This window comes from Takifugu flavidus, chromosome 16 (assembly GCF_003711565.1).
Source record: "Takifugu flavidus isolate HTHZ2018 chromosome 16, ASM371156v2, whole genome shotgun sequence".
In the NCBI taxonomy this organism is placed as follows: Eukaryota; Metazoa; Chordata; class Actinopteri; order Tetraodontiformes; family Tetraodontidae; genus Takifugu; species Takifugu flavidus.
In genome coordinates this window covers 370,001-390,000 of record NC_079535.1, presented here as the reverse complement: position 1 = coordinate 390,000, position 20,000 = coordinate 370,001, and the positions used below count along the sequence as shown (strand labels likewise).

General features: G+C 45.8%; 2 protein-coding genes across 9 annotated transcripts in view; both read left to right on the top strand.

Moving 5' to 3' along the window:
• Positions 1-1,424, top strand: part of lrit3b (leucine-rich repeat, immunoglobulin-like and transmembrane domains 3b) — a 3,135-nt gene extending 1,711 nt beyond the window's left edge. Inside the window, exons 3-5 of the mRNA XM_057011555.1 lie at positions 377-670; positions 760-819; positions 895-1,424. Of these exons, the coding sequence (XP_056867535.1) occupies positions 377-670; positions 760-819; positions 895-1,211 (671 nt within the window). The 3' untranslated portion in view covers positions 1,212-1,424. The remainder of the gene's footprint in view (positions 1-376; positions 671-759; positions 820-894) is intronic.
• Positions 1,425-2,321: 897 nt separating this feature from the next.
• Positions 2,322-20,000, top strand: part of rragd (ras-related GTP binding D) — a 39,441-nt gene continuing 21,762 nt past the window's right edge. For 4 of the 8 annotated variants that reach the window (XR_008954291.1, XM_057058883.1, XM_057058880.1 and 1 more), the window contains exons 1-5: positions 2,325-2,759; positions 3,252-3,547; positions 3,638-3,837; positions 3,918-4,032; positions 4,558-4,700. Coding sequence is in view for 7 of the 8 variants with exons in the window: in XM_057058883.1 (XP_056914863.1) it covers positions 2,525-2,759; positions 3,252-3,547; positions 3,638-3,837; positions 3,918-4,032; positions 4,558-4,700 (989 nt within the window). In the remaining variant the exon portion in view is untranslated. Of the gene's footprint in view, positions 2,760-3,251; positions 3,548-3,637; positions 3,838-3,917; positions 4,033-4,557; positions 4,701-4,912; positions 5,860-20,000 lie in introns of those variants that run through there. The other 4 variants (XM_057058884.1, XM_057058879.1, XM_057058878.1 and 1 more) reach the window with 4 other exon arrangements.

The window sequence follows — 20,000 nt, the reverse complement described above, 5'->3', positions numbered from 1 at the left end:
AAGACTAGGCCTCTGGACCGAGGTGGAGCTGCCTCGTGCCATTATGGTTTGCTCTTTTCAAGGCCAAATCCTCCTCTCTCGCACAAGGCCAGTGTTGCTTTGGTGATGTTTGAGATGTTTTTTCACAGGATTCTGATGGCGTCATTTCCAGCCTCTCTCTGGAGCACTTGAATTCCTCCAAAAGACTAGGCAGGGGAGGCTCCAGAAAGCCTCCTCCATACCACCTTTTTTTGCCGAAACACCTGGAAAGACCCAGCCACTTTGATAACCTGCACAAACGAGAATTAGCTCTAGATACCAATGCAATATGTCACAAGTATAAATTGAGTATCTCTAGTAGATAATGTATATGAGACATTCTCTGTTTGGCACACAGGTCTCCAGGACAATCCCTGGATATGTGACTGCCAGATCTCTATGCTGATGTCATTGTCCATGTCTTTGGGGAGCCCTGTGGTTCTCATGGACCAGCTCTTGATCTGCAGTAGAGCTGTGGGGCAATCCACGATACTGCTGACCCCAGTACAATTCTCTCACTGTATGCGGCCTTCCATCCAGCCTGCAGCCACCAGGGTCATCTCTCCACTGGGCAGCAATGTTATTCTCCGTTGTGATGCCACCGGCTATCCAACACCTGCCCTAGCCTGGATCAAAACCTCACCCTACACAGGTAGATGAGCAGGGTTGCTGTTTGGCTGGTGAGCTTTACAAACCCACGCAAATCAAACAATTCACAATCTGATATGCTTCTTTGTGCAGACTGTTGCCAAGAAGCCATTGCTGACAGCTCCCTCCAGCTGCCCAGGTTTTTGGAGAGTTGTAAGTGGTGGCTTTTCCTTTTCTTTCAGCATTTGCACCTCAGACAGTGGAAATTTTCATTGTTTTATTTTGCAGTTATGCAGGATTCTCCTCGCGTGGGAGTTCGGTGGTCCATCATCATCCTGAATGGATTATCATACGAGGATGCAGGTGAATATCGCTGTCAGGCACGTAACATGGCTGGAATATCTGAAGCGCTGATTAAACTGAAAGTGGTGGGAGTCACCAGCTCATCCCACCTTCCAAAGAGAAAGTCGGTAAAGACTGGAGCAAAACCATCATCCAAATACAGAAGGCCGTCGAAAGCTGGCTCCCTCTCTGTGAAGGACCAACAGGTACGAACAAATGTCACATCAAGCTACCTTAACAGGGAACAGCTGCTAACCTTCTGAGAAATGTGGCCTCAAAAACAGGCAAAAATGATGCTGAGAACAAAAAAGCTCTGTTTAAAAAGATCAACATTTCTAACTGGTCTGCCAGCAAGTTTATTCTTTTTTAAAAATAATGTTGAAGTTCAAAATGGGTGTGATTGTCACAAATCTTATAAATGGTGTGAAATAATTAGGTTTGGAGTTGTTTTGTAAAAATAAAAATGTTCATCCGCCAATCAAGTGTGTCAGTTATTGTCCTTCTCTATGTCCAACCCTGCTAGAGGAGAGGAGAGGAGAGGAGAGAGGAGAGGAGAGGAGAGGAGAGAGAGGAGAGGAGAGGAGAGGAGAGAGGAGAGGAGAGGAGAGGAGAGGAGAGGAGGAGAGGAGGGGAGAGAGAGGAGAGGAGAGGAGAGGAGAGGAGAGGAGAGGAGAGGAGAGGAGAGGAGAGGAGAGGGAGGAGGAGAGGAGAGGAGAGGCAGCCATGACCCAGCAGGGTTTCAGCATCCTGGTGATCAGGAGCCTCGGCCTCTCACAGCATAACTAAGATGTTAACCTGGTAATTAGACGGGCCTCTAAACATGATAATGATGGTTGGGGGGCAGCCCAGTCACCTCTGTGTAGTTCATACAACACTGGGCTGGGCCCAGGAGGCAGGGACATGTGTCAAACTCAGTCCACGAGGGCCACGATCCTGCCAGGTTTTCTGTCCTACCAGGCTGAAAATGCATTCAGTGGGATAGGAAACCCGGCAGGATCGTGGCCCTCGAGGACTGAGTTTGACATTCCTGGAAGACTTGTCTCAAGCCTGTGGGACCTTGTGCCCAGTGGGGACAGGGTGGATGTGTTGCACTGGATTGATGTGGTAGGGCAGACAATCACAGACAAACACGCATATGCACATCGTGAGTCACGTGCACACCCATCCTAGAAAACAATTGAATATGATTTTCATAAGGTGCGGATGAGTTAGACAGACAGGACACAATAAATGTGTCTGACAGACAGACACGCAGGGCCGACGCGGTCCAGGACTGGACAGGACCGCCTAGGGCTGCTGGACAGGACTGTCCAGAGCTGTTGGACCGATCCTCCAGCGCTGCTGGACAGGACTGTCCAGAGCTGTTGGACTGATCCTCCAGGGCTGCTGGACAGGACCGGTGAACAGCTTAAAATCCTCTTCAAAGTCATACTTGAATAATGAGCACATTAGATATATTTGGGCTGTAATATTTTGCCCGTGTACGTGTGTGTGTGCGCGCACCACCCTCGCGGCTGGCACGGATCAGATTTCGGTGCATGAAACATGAGCTCGTATCGACTTGAACCCAGCAGCAATGAGCAGGAAGACCGACAGGCTGGCGGCGGAGGACGAAGACAGCCCGGCCGTGGATTATTGGGATGAAGAGGACGATCTGGAGGCGTTTTCAGACGCGGAGCTCGGCTGTGAGGACGGAGGTGAGCGCGGAGGAGCGCGGAGGCTCTGGAGCGCCATCCCCCAGATCCCGCGAGTCCGACTTCGAGTCCGCGACAACTGCGCCAACTTCCATCCTGCTTTTACTCGCTGCTGTGGTCGGGAGCAGCAGCAGCAACACACACACACACACACACACACACACACACACACACACACACACACACACACACACACACACACACAGTGTACAGTTTATATTCTTCTCAATGTCGAATTGCGTATGTCATTTAACTGCTGTAATTATAATATTTTCTCCGTTTATTTTTGGTTTATTTATTTAGATTATAACGTCTTAACGTGTTTCTCTCTGGATTTTTCAAAGGGCACACTGATAAAAATGATTGCGCTCACACTCTGCGCCGCTGTTCGTCTGAACTGATCCCTGCTTTGATCCCAGACTCTACGTGCCAAAGTGTCCTTGAGCAAGACGCTGAGGCCCAAAATAGAACGAGCAGGGCTGTAATGGAAAGTGCTCTGAGTGGTCAAAGATTACTGGAAAACTGCCCCTTTAGTCCCCGTTGTGTCCCAGCTTGTGTGGGGAGGTTGTTTTCTCTGCGTGAACGCCGGGGTTGTTATCTCATGTGCAGGGTTGGGCTTCAGCGACTCCTTGAACCCAGAGGTCAAACCTCGTATTCTGTTGATGGGGCTCCGTCGGAGCGGGAAATCCTCCATCCAGAAGGTGGTATTCCATAAAATGTCCCCCAGCGAGACCCTGTTCTTGGAGAGCACCAATAAGATCTGCAGAGAAGACGTGTCCAGCAGCTCGTTTGTCAGTTTCCAGATCTGGGACTTTCCCGGCCAAATTGATTTTTTCGACCCCACTTTCGATTATGAAATGATCTTCCGGGGCACCGGAGCACTGATCTTTGTCATTGACTCCCAGGTCAGCTCACAAGTCCACACATCTGTTGCTCACTGTTACGCTTAGCATCCTGCCATGTCGCTTGGTGTCTCTGTCTCTTGGTGCTGGCAGGATGACTACGTGGAGGCTGTAAGCAGACTGCATCTGACTGTGACCCGAGCCTACAAAGTAAACACAAACATCAACTTCGAGGTATTCATTCATAAAGTAGACGGCCTGTCTGACGACCACAAGATCCAGAAACAGAGAGACATTCACAGACGGGCCAATGATGACCTGGTGGACGCCGGCTTGCAGTCAATAAACCTGAGGTGAGGATCGCCCGGTACAGATCACCGGCACAAGCTGTAGGGTCACCTTCAGCTGAAGCATCTTCTGGTCATTTTCACAGCTTCTATTTGACCAGCATATATGACCACTCTATATTCGAGGCTTTCAGCAAAGTGGTCCAGAAGCTGATCCCACAACTGCCAACGCTGGAAAACCTGCTCAACATTTTCATCTCAGTAAGTGAAAAACGAGACCCTGGGCTTTCTTTGTCTTCTCCTGCCAATGGCAATGGAGCAAATTGGTGCACTGAAGTCATGTGACGTTTTCCCTGAGCACTTGTTGTGTTAGCTTCTGCCTGTGCTTCACCGTCCTGCCGCTAGGTAGCAGTGCACCACCGGACGGAAGAGGTTCGTTGGGCTCAAGAAAACGAGCAGAAAATCTTCTTTTAATTCATATTTCACAATTTCCTTTCCTAAAGTGTCACCTGATCCACCCGATTCATTTGGATTCAGAAAAAAAAAACGTTGATTTTTTAAAATTATTTTATTGAAAGTTTTCTTGAACAAATGACATTTCTTTCTTGACGTCTGCGTTCCGTTGATGCCGTACATAAAGCTGCAGAATAATAGTTGCGGATCGGTGCAGTTTTGTCTTCTGGACACAAAAAGGATGGACATAATCGCTTCTCAAAATGACACCATGAGCTTGTGTAGCTGACGTTTAACAAAGGCTGCAATGATCAGTCACGTTTGCTCCCTCAGAATTCCTGTATCGAGAAGGCCTTCCTGTTTGACGTGCTCAGCAAGATTTACATCGCCACAGACAGTAGTCCAGTGGACATGTCCACCTATGAGCTGTGCTGTGACATGATTGATGTGGTCATCGACATCTCCTGCATCTACGGGTAAGCTGATCCCTAAAACCTCCTAAAATCCTCCTGCTGCTCCTCCACACACAGGGAGAACGTTGGTAAAAGGTTGAAGAGAACAGGTCTTCCTTTGTGTGGACCATTCAATAAAATGGAGAAAAGCCAAATTATTTAAACCGGACCCTTAAATTGCGCCATTTGACTGGAATGTGAAAAGATGAAATGTTTGTTGCTCCCTAAATCCACAGCACTAACCGAAATCCTAACCACCAAGTCCTGCTCTGTTGAAACGCAACCATTCATCTCAACTCAACATCCCAGCAGAGCAGAGAGGAACCAAACTGTTAAATACAGCTTTGACCTGAGTCTTCAGGCTCTTTCGGTGATGCTTGAGGTTCCAACCTGGCGTCCTTCCCTTTCTTCTAAAGCTCATTCTACGTTCTAACTGGAGTCCACCTGTGGTTGATTCACCTGGCTGCACACAATTAACGGGAAAACACACGGCCGTCTGTACGGACACAAAGGCAGTAAAGAACAAACAAGGAGGACAGAAGAACTGTTCACAGAGATCAGTTGAGTCAGGGAACGGATCTGGGGACAATTTAATGGACTGAGGGTTTCAAAGGTGACCACCATCCTTCTGACATGGCTGACGTTTGGACCAACCAGGACTCTTCCCACAAGTAGGAGATCAAACAGAAGCAAGCTGGGGTCTTGTTAGGGGACAGGGTCAGCACCAGTCCAACCTTGGTCAGAGCACTGGGATCTAGCACGGGTTCCAACTGTTGCATCTGAAGGAAAGCGTGCGCCATCCGCCACCTGCTCTCCCATCACCACAGTGCAGGACCATCATGGCAGAAACCATGGAACAGGCTGAACGAGGACCTTTGACTTGGCCAGAGTTTCACCGTCTCACAGGACAATGGTTGGTCCAGCTGCATCCACTCAAGTGCCAGAGCTGCACTTGAGGGAAAATGTGAATTTCGCTGTGCACGTGTGATCCCAGTGGACGAGGTCGGACCTGCACCACATCCCCGCTTCAATTATCGCTGTGGCTGAGAGTGTAAATGAGAACCAAATCCAGACTTTCTGTGGGCCAGAGATAAACTAGATTATCTGGGCTCACCTCTGAAACCGTGACCTACACTCACCTATGCATCCTTTTCTATAAAGGTTAATAAATGCGGTAAAATCACCTTTTCAAACAGACTTGTGACTGCCAGGAACTTTACATTTGCATTTCCATTCAGAGGCACTGACTGGTTCTGGCTTCATGTTCTCTCTCGTAGAGAATGCTGTCCCTCAAACCATCCTAGTGGTGGTTCATTACTGTTTGAGGACCTTGTGTCTGTGCTGAGTCTGCTTTGTGTGTGTGTGTGTGTGTGTGTGTGTGTGTGTGTGTGTGTGTGTGTGTGTGTGTGTGTGTGGTGTTCAGTCTCTGGTGAATTTTGCTCATTTCTTAATGAGTTCTGAAATGAGCATGAAAGGAGTGTTTCATGAGTTGTATTTGTCAGTCAAATTTGCTCGTCCGTCCATCTGTCTCTCCATCTGTCCCTGTCTTTAGGGGACCATGGTCTTCCTTGGGCAGTTAGAAACATCTGATTTTTTTTAGAGTTATTATTGTAGCAGATGCAGGGGTGTCCATGGAGGGAATTCTGGCACCTCTTACGTCTAGGATAATTCCAGAGACGTACCAAAGTGAAAAACTGCAATCCAGCTCTAATTTATAATTTACATACTCAAAATTTGACTCATCAGAATTCTTTCCTTGTCCCAGTTTATTTGCAAGGGAGAAAATTCCATAACGGACAGGAATGTGTCTATCTCTAGGTAGACTAGATAGCGATAAGCATCTATTTGGGGGCAAGTAGGGCCCCATTTCTGGTTGACCTATAACAAACACCTGGAGAGAGGAGGAAGAACGGCCCAACAACAGCAAGAAGGATCGTGAGACCGCTTTGTTCATCTCCTACATAACGTATGTGATACTTATTGTGCAGACAAGATGCAGGCTATTCTAGGTTGTGCACATGCTCCGATGAAGGCCTATACACGTTGGAGAAGTTCAAATTCTAATCACATTATCAGCTAAAACGGTCACATAAGGAGAACTCCGATAGTAGTTGGACCGACACGTTTACATGCGCATCAGTTGTCCAGTTACAGTCTGATTAGTGCACTCATTGGTTTTGTGTAAACTTTATGTCTGTTCTCCTATTTGCAACCTGTCAGGCTGGGTAGAGAGAGGTGAAGCAGAGAAGGGTATGATAACTCTACTTTTCTTGTTCTACTTTGTTATAAAGCTTTTTTCTCTTGTTTAGTTGGGGAAGTGACAGCCCCAGCCTGCCCAGCCCTGCAACTCCCCTTACCATTCATCGCTACGTGGGTTAACCCTTTCCCTTGGTTTTTTCACCCTCGCAAAATCTTATTTGGACATTTTGGAACTATTGTGCTTCGCATCTTGTGGTCTCTGTTACAATACGTGGTTGTCCAGGACCCGAACGCAGGCAAGACGCAGTGATGAAAGGTCCAAAATAGGTTTTATTAAACAAACACAAAAGGACACTCCTCCTGGACTGCCGGGAAGCAACAGATCTTACTCCGGGTGTGCACAAAAAGCTCCAGCATGGAGCCACAAAAATCACCAAAATCTTCAAAAACCAACAAAGTCACCAGAAACATCAAAATCACACAACAATCCTCCGACACCGGTAGGCCAACGTCTTAGTCCTTAAATAGGCGGCTGATCGCTGATGGCCTGCAGGTGCGCCAACCGGTGGCCGGAGCATGGCTCCACCACGCCCCCTGCAGGAAAAACGCAACCGGGAAGCCTGGACCCCAACAGTCTCTGAGCCAAATGGTGTGTCTGTGCGATTTATTTGGACTGAGGCACATTTAAGGGCTCGCCCACTTGTCATGCGCTATGTATTGCGGTTTGTTCGTTGCTGGTGGGCTTCGTGTGTTGGGCCGTGGTTTAGTGTTATTGTCAGGGAGCAGGCAAATAGGCTGAGGGGTGCAGACTGTGGCAGCATTTACATTGTGTGCTCCACACCTTGTTTTTAGTTTGTTTTGCTGCCTTTTGTGCCTTTGAGCGTGTTTAGGCTCCTGAGTTGCAAACTTTATCATAATGCATCCTTTTTTTTACCAGGAAACGTGTTGGATAGTGGCTGATGTTTTTTGTCGGCTGAATTTTTTCGTTGGTGTGATCGGATTGTGACTTTGTGAAGATAGACTTTAATCTGGGGACTTGGTTGAAATTGCCACTTTAGAACTGTTGTTTCCAAACAATGGTGTAAAGCCTGTGCTGAATTTGGGTGCAGGTATTACAAACTAGCCACAGGCACTCAGAAAAGAGTATTTTACCCATCCCCAGGCTTACCAAGCTGACAAGGCATTATAAAGAGTCAGTCTGAACAGCTGGCCTATCTCACAGGGGATCTAGGATATGGCTTTGAACCTGAGATTGATTACCAAGAGTTAAATGGACTTTTTACATTTTACATCCCAGCGGTGCATGTGCAAACATACATAAATGTATTTTTGAAGAAATGAAATGAAAAATGTTTGAAAAAATAGTACAGTGTTCATCCAAACCCATTCTAACTCTAGAGGAGTCAACCAGTTTAGGGCAAAGAGTTCCAGCCTATTCTGCACTGGGAGAGCTACATGCGCTAACTGATGGACCACTTATATGCACTGTCTGCCACCAGTAGTCTGAGGAACTCTGCAGACAGGTCAGAATTTTGACACCAGACATCGCATTTTCGAACCATTGAAGCAGTGTGGAAGAACTATCCAGCACTTTACAAGCATTTAAGATCTGCACCCGAAGATCCCTCCCATGGTTGCGCTACGAAACAAACACACAGTAGACTTACCATGTGCACATCTTCACATGTGGTTGTGAACAACCTGGGCATCATGTGTGACGGTTGCAAGAATTATCCGCGCTCTCAATCGAGACTCAAAAACAAGGAGTTACCATCATACCGGGTACATTTCAGGGTACTCAAGGCCATTTTGGGTAGACCGGTTTGCCACAATGAACTGAACAAACGGGGAATTGAGGAAAATTCCCTGCATGGCACCACACTGGAGTCCACCTGAAGCAGATTTTCCCAACTGTGGACAAAAACTCGATGCACTGTAAGACCAGCTGTCAGATCAAACTGGAGCTAACAGGTTCATTGAGGAGCTGAAGAAGCTTTATTCAGTACTCGCCCTCGGATGCAGGTGCCCTGTATGGAGAGACTGCGGTCGAGTTGCTGAGTCAGCGCTTTTGCATTGGGAACCCATGCGGACCTCATATGGGCCTCAAGAAAGTCCAGACTGTGATAGAGAATCACCTGATGGACTGAGTTGTAGCTGTCAATGGCATTCCTATTGCAATTGCTGAATGTGAGCGTAGATTTCCTCCCCAAACCGTGTCTGTCTGCTCACATCCACTCCAGTCTCGTATGTGAGCTCGGAGGTGGCCCAAGGACAGGGAACTGCTACAGACAGAACCCAAAACAGACAGGAGGAGAACCAGTATTTAGGGTTAGGAAGATTTGTGCGATTTATTGTAATCTGTGAACTGTTGTTTTTTTTAACTTTTTTTTATATACTGCTCAAAAAAATTAGAGGAACACTTCGAAAACACATCAGATCTAAATTGGGGGAAATCTGAATATCTTTCCTGATAAAAAATAGGTGATGTATTAGTAACAAAATTATGCCACATAATTTGATAGAAATGAAAATTATCACCCTGTAGAGGGGGAAATCAAAGACACCCCAAAAATGAAAGTGAGAAAATGATGCAGCAGACTGGTTCATTTTGCCAAAATGTCATTGTAGCAACTCAAAATGATTCTCAGTAGTTTGTGTGGCCCCCACATGCTTGTACGCATGCCTGACAACGTCGGGGCATGCTCCTAATGAGACAACGTATGGTGTCCTGGGGGATCTCCTCCCGGATCTGGACCAGGGCATCACTGAGCTCCTGGACAGTCTGAGAATCAACCTGGAAGCGCCGGATGGACCTAAACATAACGTCCCAGAGGTGTTCTATTGGATTTAGGTCAGGTGAACGTGGGGGGCAGTCAATGGTATCAGTTCCTTCATCCTCCAGGAACTGCCTGCATAATCTAGCCACATGAGGTCAGGCATTGTCGCAGACCAGGAGGAACCCAGGTTCCACTGCACCAGCGTAGGTTCTGACAACGGGTCCAAGGATTTCATCCCAATACCTAATAGCAGCCAGGGTGCCATTATCTCCAGACCCTTTCACGTCTGTCACATGTTTTAGGTTGAACCTGCTCTCATCGACCAGTGGCGTAGTTGCCAATTCTGTTGGTCTATGGCAAATGCTAATTGAGCTCTACTGTGCCAGGCAGTGAGCCCAGGGCCCACAAAAGGACGTCAGGCCCTCAGGCCACCCACATTGAGCCTGTTTCTGATTGTTTGGTCAGAAACATTCACACCAGTGGCCTGCTGGAGGTCATTTTGTAGGGCTCTGGCAGTGCTCATCCTGTTCCTCCTTGCACAAAGGAGCAGATACCAACCCTACTGAGAGTTTAAAGACCTTCTACAGCCCCGTCCAGATCTCCTGGAGTAACTACCTGTCTCCTGGAATCTCCTCTATGTTCTTGAGACTGTGCTGGGAGACACAGACACAACCTTCTTTCAACAGCACATATTGATGTGACATCCTGGAGGAGTTGGACTACTTGTGCAACCTCTGTAGCGTCCAGGTACCACACCATGCTATCAACAGAGATGTTGATCCAAGCCGAATGAATAACTACAGCAGTAGAAAGCCAGTCAGTAAAAAAAATCAGCCAAAAGAGATGAGGAGGGGAAAGAAAGTCTCATCACTCCCTGGCAACCACTTTCTCAGAATCAGGTCGGAGGTCAGCCTGTAGTTAGTTAACTCTTCTTCAGCTAGAGTCGTTTTTTATACTCAAGGTTTAGTTACAACTACCTTAAAACCCTGAGGTACCGAAGCTCATCCTAGAGACAGACTGATTATGTCTAGCAGGGAGGTGCTAATAAATGAAAAGATCCACCTCAGCTGTGGCGTTGGGATGGGGTCTCAGAGAAAGGTTGATGGTTTGGATGAAGACATGAGTGAGGAGAGTTCTGAAAGGCTAATGGGACTAAGACAGTCCAGGCAACTGTTGGTTGGATTGTATCTGAGATGAGTTCGAGTTTGGAATCAGAGTTGACAGAGGTCAGATCCTGGCAGATCTTTTCCTGAATGTTGAAAATGCTGTCATTGAAAAAGCTCAAGAAATGGATACTAGTTAAGGGGATGGTGGATCCAGTGATGCTTTGGCTCTCTGTTAGATTGGCTGCAATGCTGACAAGAAAACCCGAGCAGTTCTTTTTATTTTCCTCTATTCATTTGGAGTTGTGAGCTGTTCTAGCATTGCACAGTGCTTTTCTCTATGTGTTCAGGCTCTCTTTCCAGGCTGAGTGAGAATCCTCTACCTTGGTGGAGCACCATTTCCTTTCTTCTTACTGTCATGTTTGTTTTAATTTGTGAGTTTCAGAATTAAACCAGTGAGCAAATTTATTTTGTTTTATAAGTTTTCTTTTAAGGGGTGCAGCAGAGGCCAGAGCCTTGGCTGGAACTGCTGCCTGAAACTTACTCTTGGCACAATCAGGTAACTACTGAGAGACAACATTTTTCATGCGGCTTGTAATCTTGTGTGACTGGCTCGAGTTGATTAATTTAGAATAGGGGTGCTCAACACATCGATCGTGATCTACCAGTCGATTACCAAGGTATTATTGGTAGATTGTGTGACAATAAAAAAACTAGACGTCGGCCTATCATCCATCCCGTCACTTGACTGATCTAATGGGCAGCCAGTCAGATGACATCTGAATTTTTTGACACTTGGGTCACTGTGCATGCGCAAACAACGGCTCTAAGTGCAGCAAAGCTAACAAGCTAGTCAGATTGTTACCGCTAATTCATTTTTTCCTCTTAAACTTAAGAAAGGGTATTAAAATGAGTGGGTGAGCTTGACCAAGTTAGAAGAATAAAACTTTCAGACAGAATGGGAGGAGGACTTTTTTTTCCATGATGACATTTTCAAAGTGCATTTGTCTCATCTGCCAGTCTACCATGGCAATACCAAAGAAGGGACACATGGAGCAGCATTTTCGGACTGTTCATGGAAAATATGACACCGAATTCCTGCGGAAAGCGAGCTGGGAAAGAGAAAGGGGAAGGAACTAAAGTCCCAGTTGTTGGGACAGTCTGGGCTATGCATCCCTGATGTGCATCTCCTTACATTACTTTACGATACGATACGGTTGATGATACAGTGTGATTTAATCATGATTTGAAAACAACACGGCTTCATTACAAAAATATTTGGTTCGATATTTGTGATACAAGAGTTTATTAGCCCACATCAGGTTTCTTACCTCAATATGATAATAAAGGCAATGAAAGGGATATATTTAATATTTGGCTGCTTTTAATGGAGCAAAGCCCTAATTCAGTATGTCCAGACAGCTGCTGCCTGCCAGGCTTGTTAGCTGACTAAATAGTAAATGAGTGTAACTTGCAGATTTTCAGTTCGAGCTGCTGGAAATGATCTTCTCACAAGACCGCTTAAGTGGAGTGACTGAGTGTAATATCGACAGGACTGCCTTCTATGAGGCAGGAAAATAATTTGTGTGTTAGAAACAGAGGTTTCCATGCCATGCGTTGACAGGTTCACAATGCTACTGACGTGCACAACAACCACAAAGTTTGTGTGCGTCTTGACAAGTTTACCTCCTTGCTTGAAAACCCCCAAATATTGCCCCACGTGTGATTTGTGTATTTTTTGCAGAATAAATATCTCCATGCTGCTAACGTTGCTCTCGGCCTCTGGTTTTCCCCATGCTTAAGAAGCGATGGTGCATTCAGTTTGACTTGGAAACACCATAAGGCAGCGCACACCATTGCGCATGCCGTTTGCTTGACATTACCTCATTAACCATTAATTGCTAATTAGGGAGGATCCCCCTCAAAACTCAGCTTATCTTGGAGTTGCCAGGGTTTCCACAAGTAGAAGAGGGGCTAGAGCCTCCAGTTCTCTGCGACAGCTCCCAGTCTGGATCTGGGAGGTGAACGCAGCTTCAATGTTTCAGACTAGACTTAAAACCTTAAAACCTTTTTGATCCGCCTCACAATTGGGGCCAACACAGAAATGCTGTGTTCTGTTGTATAGGCTCACATTGCTGGGTGCTCCTATAACGACACCCCCGCCCTAATATATATTCATCTCATGCGGAGGTCCATATTTCTGTCATGGACCAGCTTTCTGCATGAGGACACCTGAAAATTACCCTGGGACCAGGGTCTTCTTTTCTTATGCTGTACATTAGGGATGTCCATGTTTCTGCACATGTGGCATCTACTGCACGTTTGTCCATCCCAGGGGGAGAAAGATCCCTCATCCGTGGCTGTCCTTCAGGCTTCTTCTCTTTCATTAAAAAGGGTATTTCCTGCCCTGGTTTGAGGGCCTGGTTTCAGTTACCCAGCTCCCCTGCTACTAGTGATTTGCTAACTATGTGCTAGCATCTGTGCTAACACTTGTTCCATGCCACTTTTCTAACTCAGTCAGCCCCACCTCTAATGTTACGTTTAAACTACACTTCTTACAAGCACCATTACCACTAAAAGGAACAAATGAGTAACTAAGCATTTGACACATTGAGTGGAGGAGTGGAATGCGTGGGGGAGAAACCATGCTAATGAGAGCTAGCAGGACGGCTAAACGCTAAACAAGCAGTGGAATCAATTAAAATGCCTGTTGCAGAAGGTGGGGAGCTTTTGTGCTGGTTAGTTACAGACTTCAGATAGAATTAGGTGCAAGATTTGACAAGTTTTTGAGAAGTTTTCTGGAAATTACGCTCTAAATTCTAAGAACTATCAACAGCAATTGCATTAAAGTAAAACAGGAAAGTTTAAAAAGTTGAAGGATCAGCTTATTTTTGAGCAAAACTAACCAGTCACTCTCTCCTCTTTTGAGCTTGCTGTTTCAGAAGGTCAGACTTAGAGAATGTCTTCTGAATACTTTGTAAAATCACTAATGTGCTTGTGCATAAAAAACACCACCTCATGTGTCTGAGCAAGACAAAGACGCGTTGTAATCCAAATTGTAGTCCCATAGTCATTTCAGCACAAATCTTTTGATACGCCCATGACATTCCTCTTGCTCGTCGACTAGAGATAATACATTCGCACTGACAATTGCACTGTTTTTCTGGCCAGGCTTGTCAACATTTTGTGGCAAATCAAACCAGGGTATTTCACCACGGCCCACCAAAAGGCCGATACCCTGTCCTGTAGTTTCATGGATGCATGAATAATTCCTTTGTGTTGTTCACCATCTTAGGGTGGGGGTGTGGTGTGTGGCCAGGCATGAATTGGTCCTGATTATTGCACTTGTGGTGCTGCTGTTGGTTTTTTCCTCTTCGCCCTCTCTGTTTCTCTCTCCACAGGTGGGCAATCAATTGCCTCTCAGGTCGGGTATAAAGAGGGGAGGAAGCCCACTTTCTTCTTCTGGAGCAGCAGCAGGGGACTTATCCCCTTTGAACAGCAGTGAACATATTTCCTGCTGACCATAAACACCCCTCTCCCCCCCACCACCAATTTAAATTCATTTTTTGTGGTTCTTTTGGACCAAAAGTCTTGTATGCACATTTTGGAATTTTTTTTGGGCATCCGTCCTATCTTTTGGGGTCATTGCCCAATTTTTTCAGCAGGCGTACTTGCATCAGTAATTGTTAAACTCAGAAATTGACTTGTTGATAGGACTATTTTCTGTCCATGTTTTCACATATTTAAGGTTGACCTCTGGTAGCACTTTCCTGTGACCGGTTACGTCTTTATGGCGCTTTCAGAGAAAATAGAAACAACTATATGCAAATGTGCGAGTACAACATCAGAAATAATAGAAGCATTAGAGAACATGTCCAGTTACCCATTGTTTGTTGCTCTGATACACACTGAATAGTTACAATACTTAACACAGTTTAAAATATTGCATGGATGAAGGCCCCTGGATGTGAGCGTTTGTGGATGCAGTACCTGGCTCAAGGTAACCTCGGCAGTGCTCTGAGGATGTTCTGGCTAGTTTTGTTCACATTGGGCCTCGAGCCGAGAACCCTCTCCACCCTCCCTGTGACACTGAAAGGAATAAAGCGGTTAAGATGAAAGATATTGCTCAATTTTCCATCATGATGGCAAAAGTAGTGCCTTTGTTTGATACACTTCTGTGCTGGACTGAGGATGTCTGAGCTGACTCCTTGTCTCTTGTCTTGTTTACTTGATATCAATTTGGGTTCTTGTTTGACCTTTTGACCTGATTCCCAGTATGCTGGGTCAGATCTGTTTGACTGGTACTTTTTTGCTGGGGGAACGATAGGTGATCCAGAGCGTGATGGAACAGGATGTGCTCATCAGACACTGGCACATCGCAGAAGAGTGCAAAGGACTTCAGTGGCAGCAGTTTCTGGCTTTATTGAGGAGACATTAAATTATATGGCCTTCATCTTTCATGTTGTCAGATCTCACTCTACTGAGAGTTGAGACAAAAATGAGAGAAATCCATGAAATATTTCACTCATATTGGTTCATCTCATAAAAATAACTGGCATGCATGGGCCTGGACGCTTATCAAAAGCAGCTGAATAAACTGCTCAAGTCAATGCTTGCAACGAAAAGGAGAGAGCCCCCTCACACTTCTAAGCACTCAAACAATGGTATATTCCTCCGAGGATCAGAATCCAAATCAAAATGAATGTGACAAATCTGGAGGCCAAACAAACACCTTGTGGCGTGTGTCCAAGGGGGAAAAGAGAGCAGAGATCCAGGTCAGCAACCGTTGTCACTCTTTAACCACACCACCTCCCGGGTGCAGCCATCTGCCTTCCGACAGCATTCACAACACCTGGCCTGGCAACACTCGGAGACCATTCCTGGCGATCTACTGAAGAATGGCCCCAGAAACTATCCCGGTCTTGTTTTTTATATGATAAAGTGGTTTTGGGGAGGTGAGACATCCACATCATGGTGAGGGGTGCTCTTGTTCAGTGTGTATGACAAAAGCTGCATATGACCCCTGACCTTTGTCCCATCTCTGCCAACATTATCAAGTGCTGGAAAGGACATTAGCCATGTCAGCAAACCCAGATTTTCTGTTTTATTTTTTCACATGAGGGATTGGAAAACCCGAATCCACCGCTTATACGGCCGCAAACTCAAGCAGTCCAATCGTGACATGCGTTTACAGGCACCGAGCTTTTTTCAGAGCTTCAGCATTTTGACATATGCGGTTGTTAAATTTCTCCCAAACAACTGAAAAAGAAAAGTTGTATTCCTGCCTGTGCTGTCAACCATCCAACAAAGGCTGAAGTGGCTCAATATTTATTTTGGATACTTCCCTGTGCTCAGAAGGGACCGTCTCTGTCTCTGGGAGTTGTCTTGTGGGCTCAGCAACACACACTGTTCCTGCATTTCAGGAGAGAGTGGTAAGAAAGAAACATACCTCAAAGATGAGTGCTGCTGCCCCCCTTCCTCAGCAGATCAAAGACTGGTGGGAGCAGTTGGTGCTCAGAGTTCACAGATCAGGAATGGAAGAAAAACTTTCACCATATTATGGGCTGTGATGGACGGGTATTTAGGCTTTGGGATGAGAAGTTCAATCATGTGAATCGTTGTTGCTCTGTACAAATTGGGCAGCTGTGCCAAATATAGTGGTGTTGCAAATTAATTTTGAATAAGTAAGAGTGTCGCCAGAAACATGGTGAGAGGAGCCATTTTTGGTTTTGTGTCATACCAGAAGTCCACAGTAGGTGGCGAGCTGTACTGTGTGTGTGTTGTTATCTGTAATTTTTCACCTCAAATTACAGATAACAACTAGTCTGAAGAAGGTTGTGTATTTGTCACAAGCACAAGTCCATAAATAAATGGTGATCAGATACGATGGTCATATTTTTAATTCAGTTATTGGACTTGGAAGATGAAGTGTCAACTACCACAATTGCCCGCACAGCAGCACCACAGGGACTCAGGTTCCTTTTGTTTTATTTCGATAAGAGCTGATTTAACAAGTTGCTACAAGGCTGATTAAACAGCCGATCGGCGCACCAGATGACACAGGGGCCAATTTTGACCTTGTATCCTTGACATCACCCTGGTGCATTGCCAAAAACAATAATAAGAAAGAAAACAATGATGAGGAAGAAGGTAAACTTGAATAAATGGGATTTTTTTTACAACTGTAGTTTCTACATGTGTAGTTGTGGAGTTTGTCACACAGGACTTTTTGTTCTGCTCTGTTGCTGCGAGCTGTATCTGTGTACACATCAGTGTGTTAATGAATATTAAACAGTTCATGTTGTGTTGTGACGCTTATAAAATATAAAAGAAGGCAGGCAGCAGCCAAGTTTCTGGTTTGTGTATTTGCATACATGGACAGGATGAATGAAGAGAGGAGACGCAGTCTTTGCTAGCATGCTGCATCTGGAACACAGCGCAGTGCTCACCAGCACTCATTTTGCTAAGCTTGTCCAGACCGTCTAGAAGATATTCCTCAGGTCAGATAACACAACGGTACCAGAATGAATAAGATCAACATAACACATGGTCTGAGTCTTGTGGACCTTTGTAGCCCCACATTGGTGGACGAGTGGTCCGATTTCTTCCGACAGCCCCCAGACCAGTGATCAACTATGCCTGCACTTGCGTAGTAACCTTGAAGGCTGAGCAACCAGGCATCCTAGAGCCGGCCTAATTCCACACATAGAAGGATCTAGTACAGGCTACTGTCACCTTAACTCACTGGACAACCACCTCAGATGCGTGTCAGACTTTGGCTGCCTACATCGCAAAGGACATGGACCCAGAGAGACACTTTCATGAGCAAACTAAAGGCAATACGAAGGCACCAGCATGGCTGCCATGGCTGCAAGCTCTGGTGTGCCAAGACTCTGATAGACATGGTTGACATTCATGGGATGGCTGATAATTCCATCACACACAGCTGGTACATGTCGGTCGAGATGGATTGGCCAGCTCTTACTGAAATGAGCCCCTGTCTGGGAAGCCCTGCGTGGTCAGCACCTGTATGGGCACAGGTAGGAGCTGGCTCCTGGCTGAGTCATGCTCCAAGTATGGCCCCAGCTCCACAGTTCTGTGAGGACTGTTCTTGGGTCCCTCAAGCAGCTGATGAAACAGTCATGGTCCTGAGCCAAAACCTCATCTCAGTCTCTTTAAACTCTTTCTCTGCTCACTGTTCCATTAGCAACATCTTCTACAGCGTTCTATCTTCAACGCTGCCATTGCTGTTGACACACCATTTCACCCACACTTTTATATCCCCTCATGTAATTCGCTGAGTTAATTGTTCATGTGTTTATCACTAATGTGAACATCACCCTCAGGTATACCCTTTTTAACATTAATAACAGTTTCCCAGCATCACCACTGGGGGTACCAACAGTTCCAAAGCACTAGAAACACACGTAGGCCAACCACCAAGTGGGTGTGGCAGCATTTCTAACAACAGGAAGATGGAAAATTGTACAGTTTTGTTCATCTACTTAATTTCTGTGCTGCTTAATGTGCAGATCAGACGCACAGCCTCCCTCGTGGTCATGGGGAGTTTTTCCTTGCCACTGTTGCTTGTCTGGGGTTAGGCCCTGGGATTCTGGAAAGCGCCTTGAAACAATTTTGATTGTATAAGACACTATATAAATAAAGATTGATTTGATTTGATTTGATTTGATGGTGATTTTGAGAGACAGACGAGAATACAGTATGCTTATGCTGGCTATCTTGATGGTTTTGTTCCGGGTCATATCTCAGAACAGAGGCTGTGGAGCATGTGCACGTGTCGTCTTGTTTAACTCCTGTTAAGGTCCATACGTGGAGAAGCAAATCGATCTGTGCGTCTTAGTTAGAGTACACTGATATGTGTCGGACTTGCGCCTTTACATGCACTTCAGTCGTCCAGTGACCTTGGATTGATAATTCCTTTTCTAGAGTGTCATGTGAAGTCCACGGTGATGGAAGGCAATCAACGGTACACTGTATTCTGTAAAAAATAAACATCAGATGTTAGGACAGCAATCACTGTACATAGCTGCCACTAGCAAATGCGAATCCTGAAGATGCCAAAAAGACAACAGCCACAGGGAGAAAGATGTGTTTTGACGAGTCACGATGAGAGGCATCAACACCTGCAGCCTGGGGATGAGCTGACCTCCTTAGTGAATACCCAAAGCAGCAGAAGCCTGATGAGGAAAAGGAGGAACAAGAAATGGGAAATCAGTAAAGAGCAAGTCCCAGCATGACACCTCCCTGGGAAATAAAACCAACTAAATGCAGATACACACATATCGATATAAATTCTAAAGATAGAGTTTCAAAACCATTTTTAACATTGTACATTTTTGGAGCAACAAAGTAGTTTTGACATTGTTGCCTTTTGTCTTGGCAACAGTAGAAGAATTCAAGGATTACAGTCATTAGCGTGCTAACAGCGTTTGAAAAATGCAGCCCACATGAACAGTGTTTGCAGCCCTGTGGTGATGCGCCCTCTGGACCAGGCCAGGCTTGTTTGACCCAACTGCACCTGCTTGCGGCCTGAGCTGAACTAGAACACATTTGGCCTGAAGAACAGGAACATGTTTAACATGTCGCTGCGGTAAGCACCAGGAACGTTTCATGTCCCGATCACATGGAAAATACTGACATATTACAGATCATAACCTTCTATAAAGCTACAGTTCTAGAATCACATTATTGGTGAATAAATGTGTCCTAGACTATTCATGTAGAGTACACATTCCGACCATAAATTGTGGTATTGTGATATAATATGGAGTAGTCTGAATGCTTTGATTCACTAGACACACTGGGGCTGCTACAATCTCTGGCAGAAGCAGGACACAGATCCACCAGGAGATCTTTTTTAATGCAGAAACAGTTTCAGTTCACAAAGGAGTACTGTGTTCCATCAATCCAGGAAATAATCCCATAGGTTGATAGTTCTCAGAGATGAATACACCTAAGGACGAGAAGAATTCATGCAACCGGTAACAGGCGGGGAGCAAGCTGAGACTTGGTCAAGCGGAAGGGAGACCAGTTCACCAGGTCGGGAACAGAACAGGCACATCAGGAACAGGCAGGGTCAAACCCGAGAAATCAGCCTGTCAAATAACATGGGAGAGTCCTGATGGAAGCAGCACCTGATGGAAGTGCCAGAAGAACATGGTTGACCTTTGTTTGAATGCACCAGCAATGAAGCGAAGTAAAGGTTCCCCAACAGACAGCTGAGG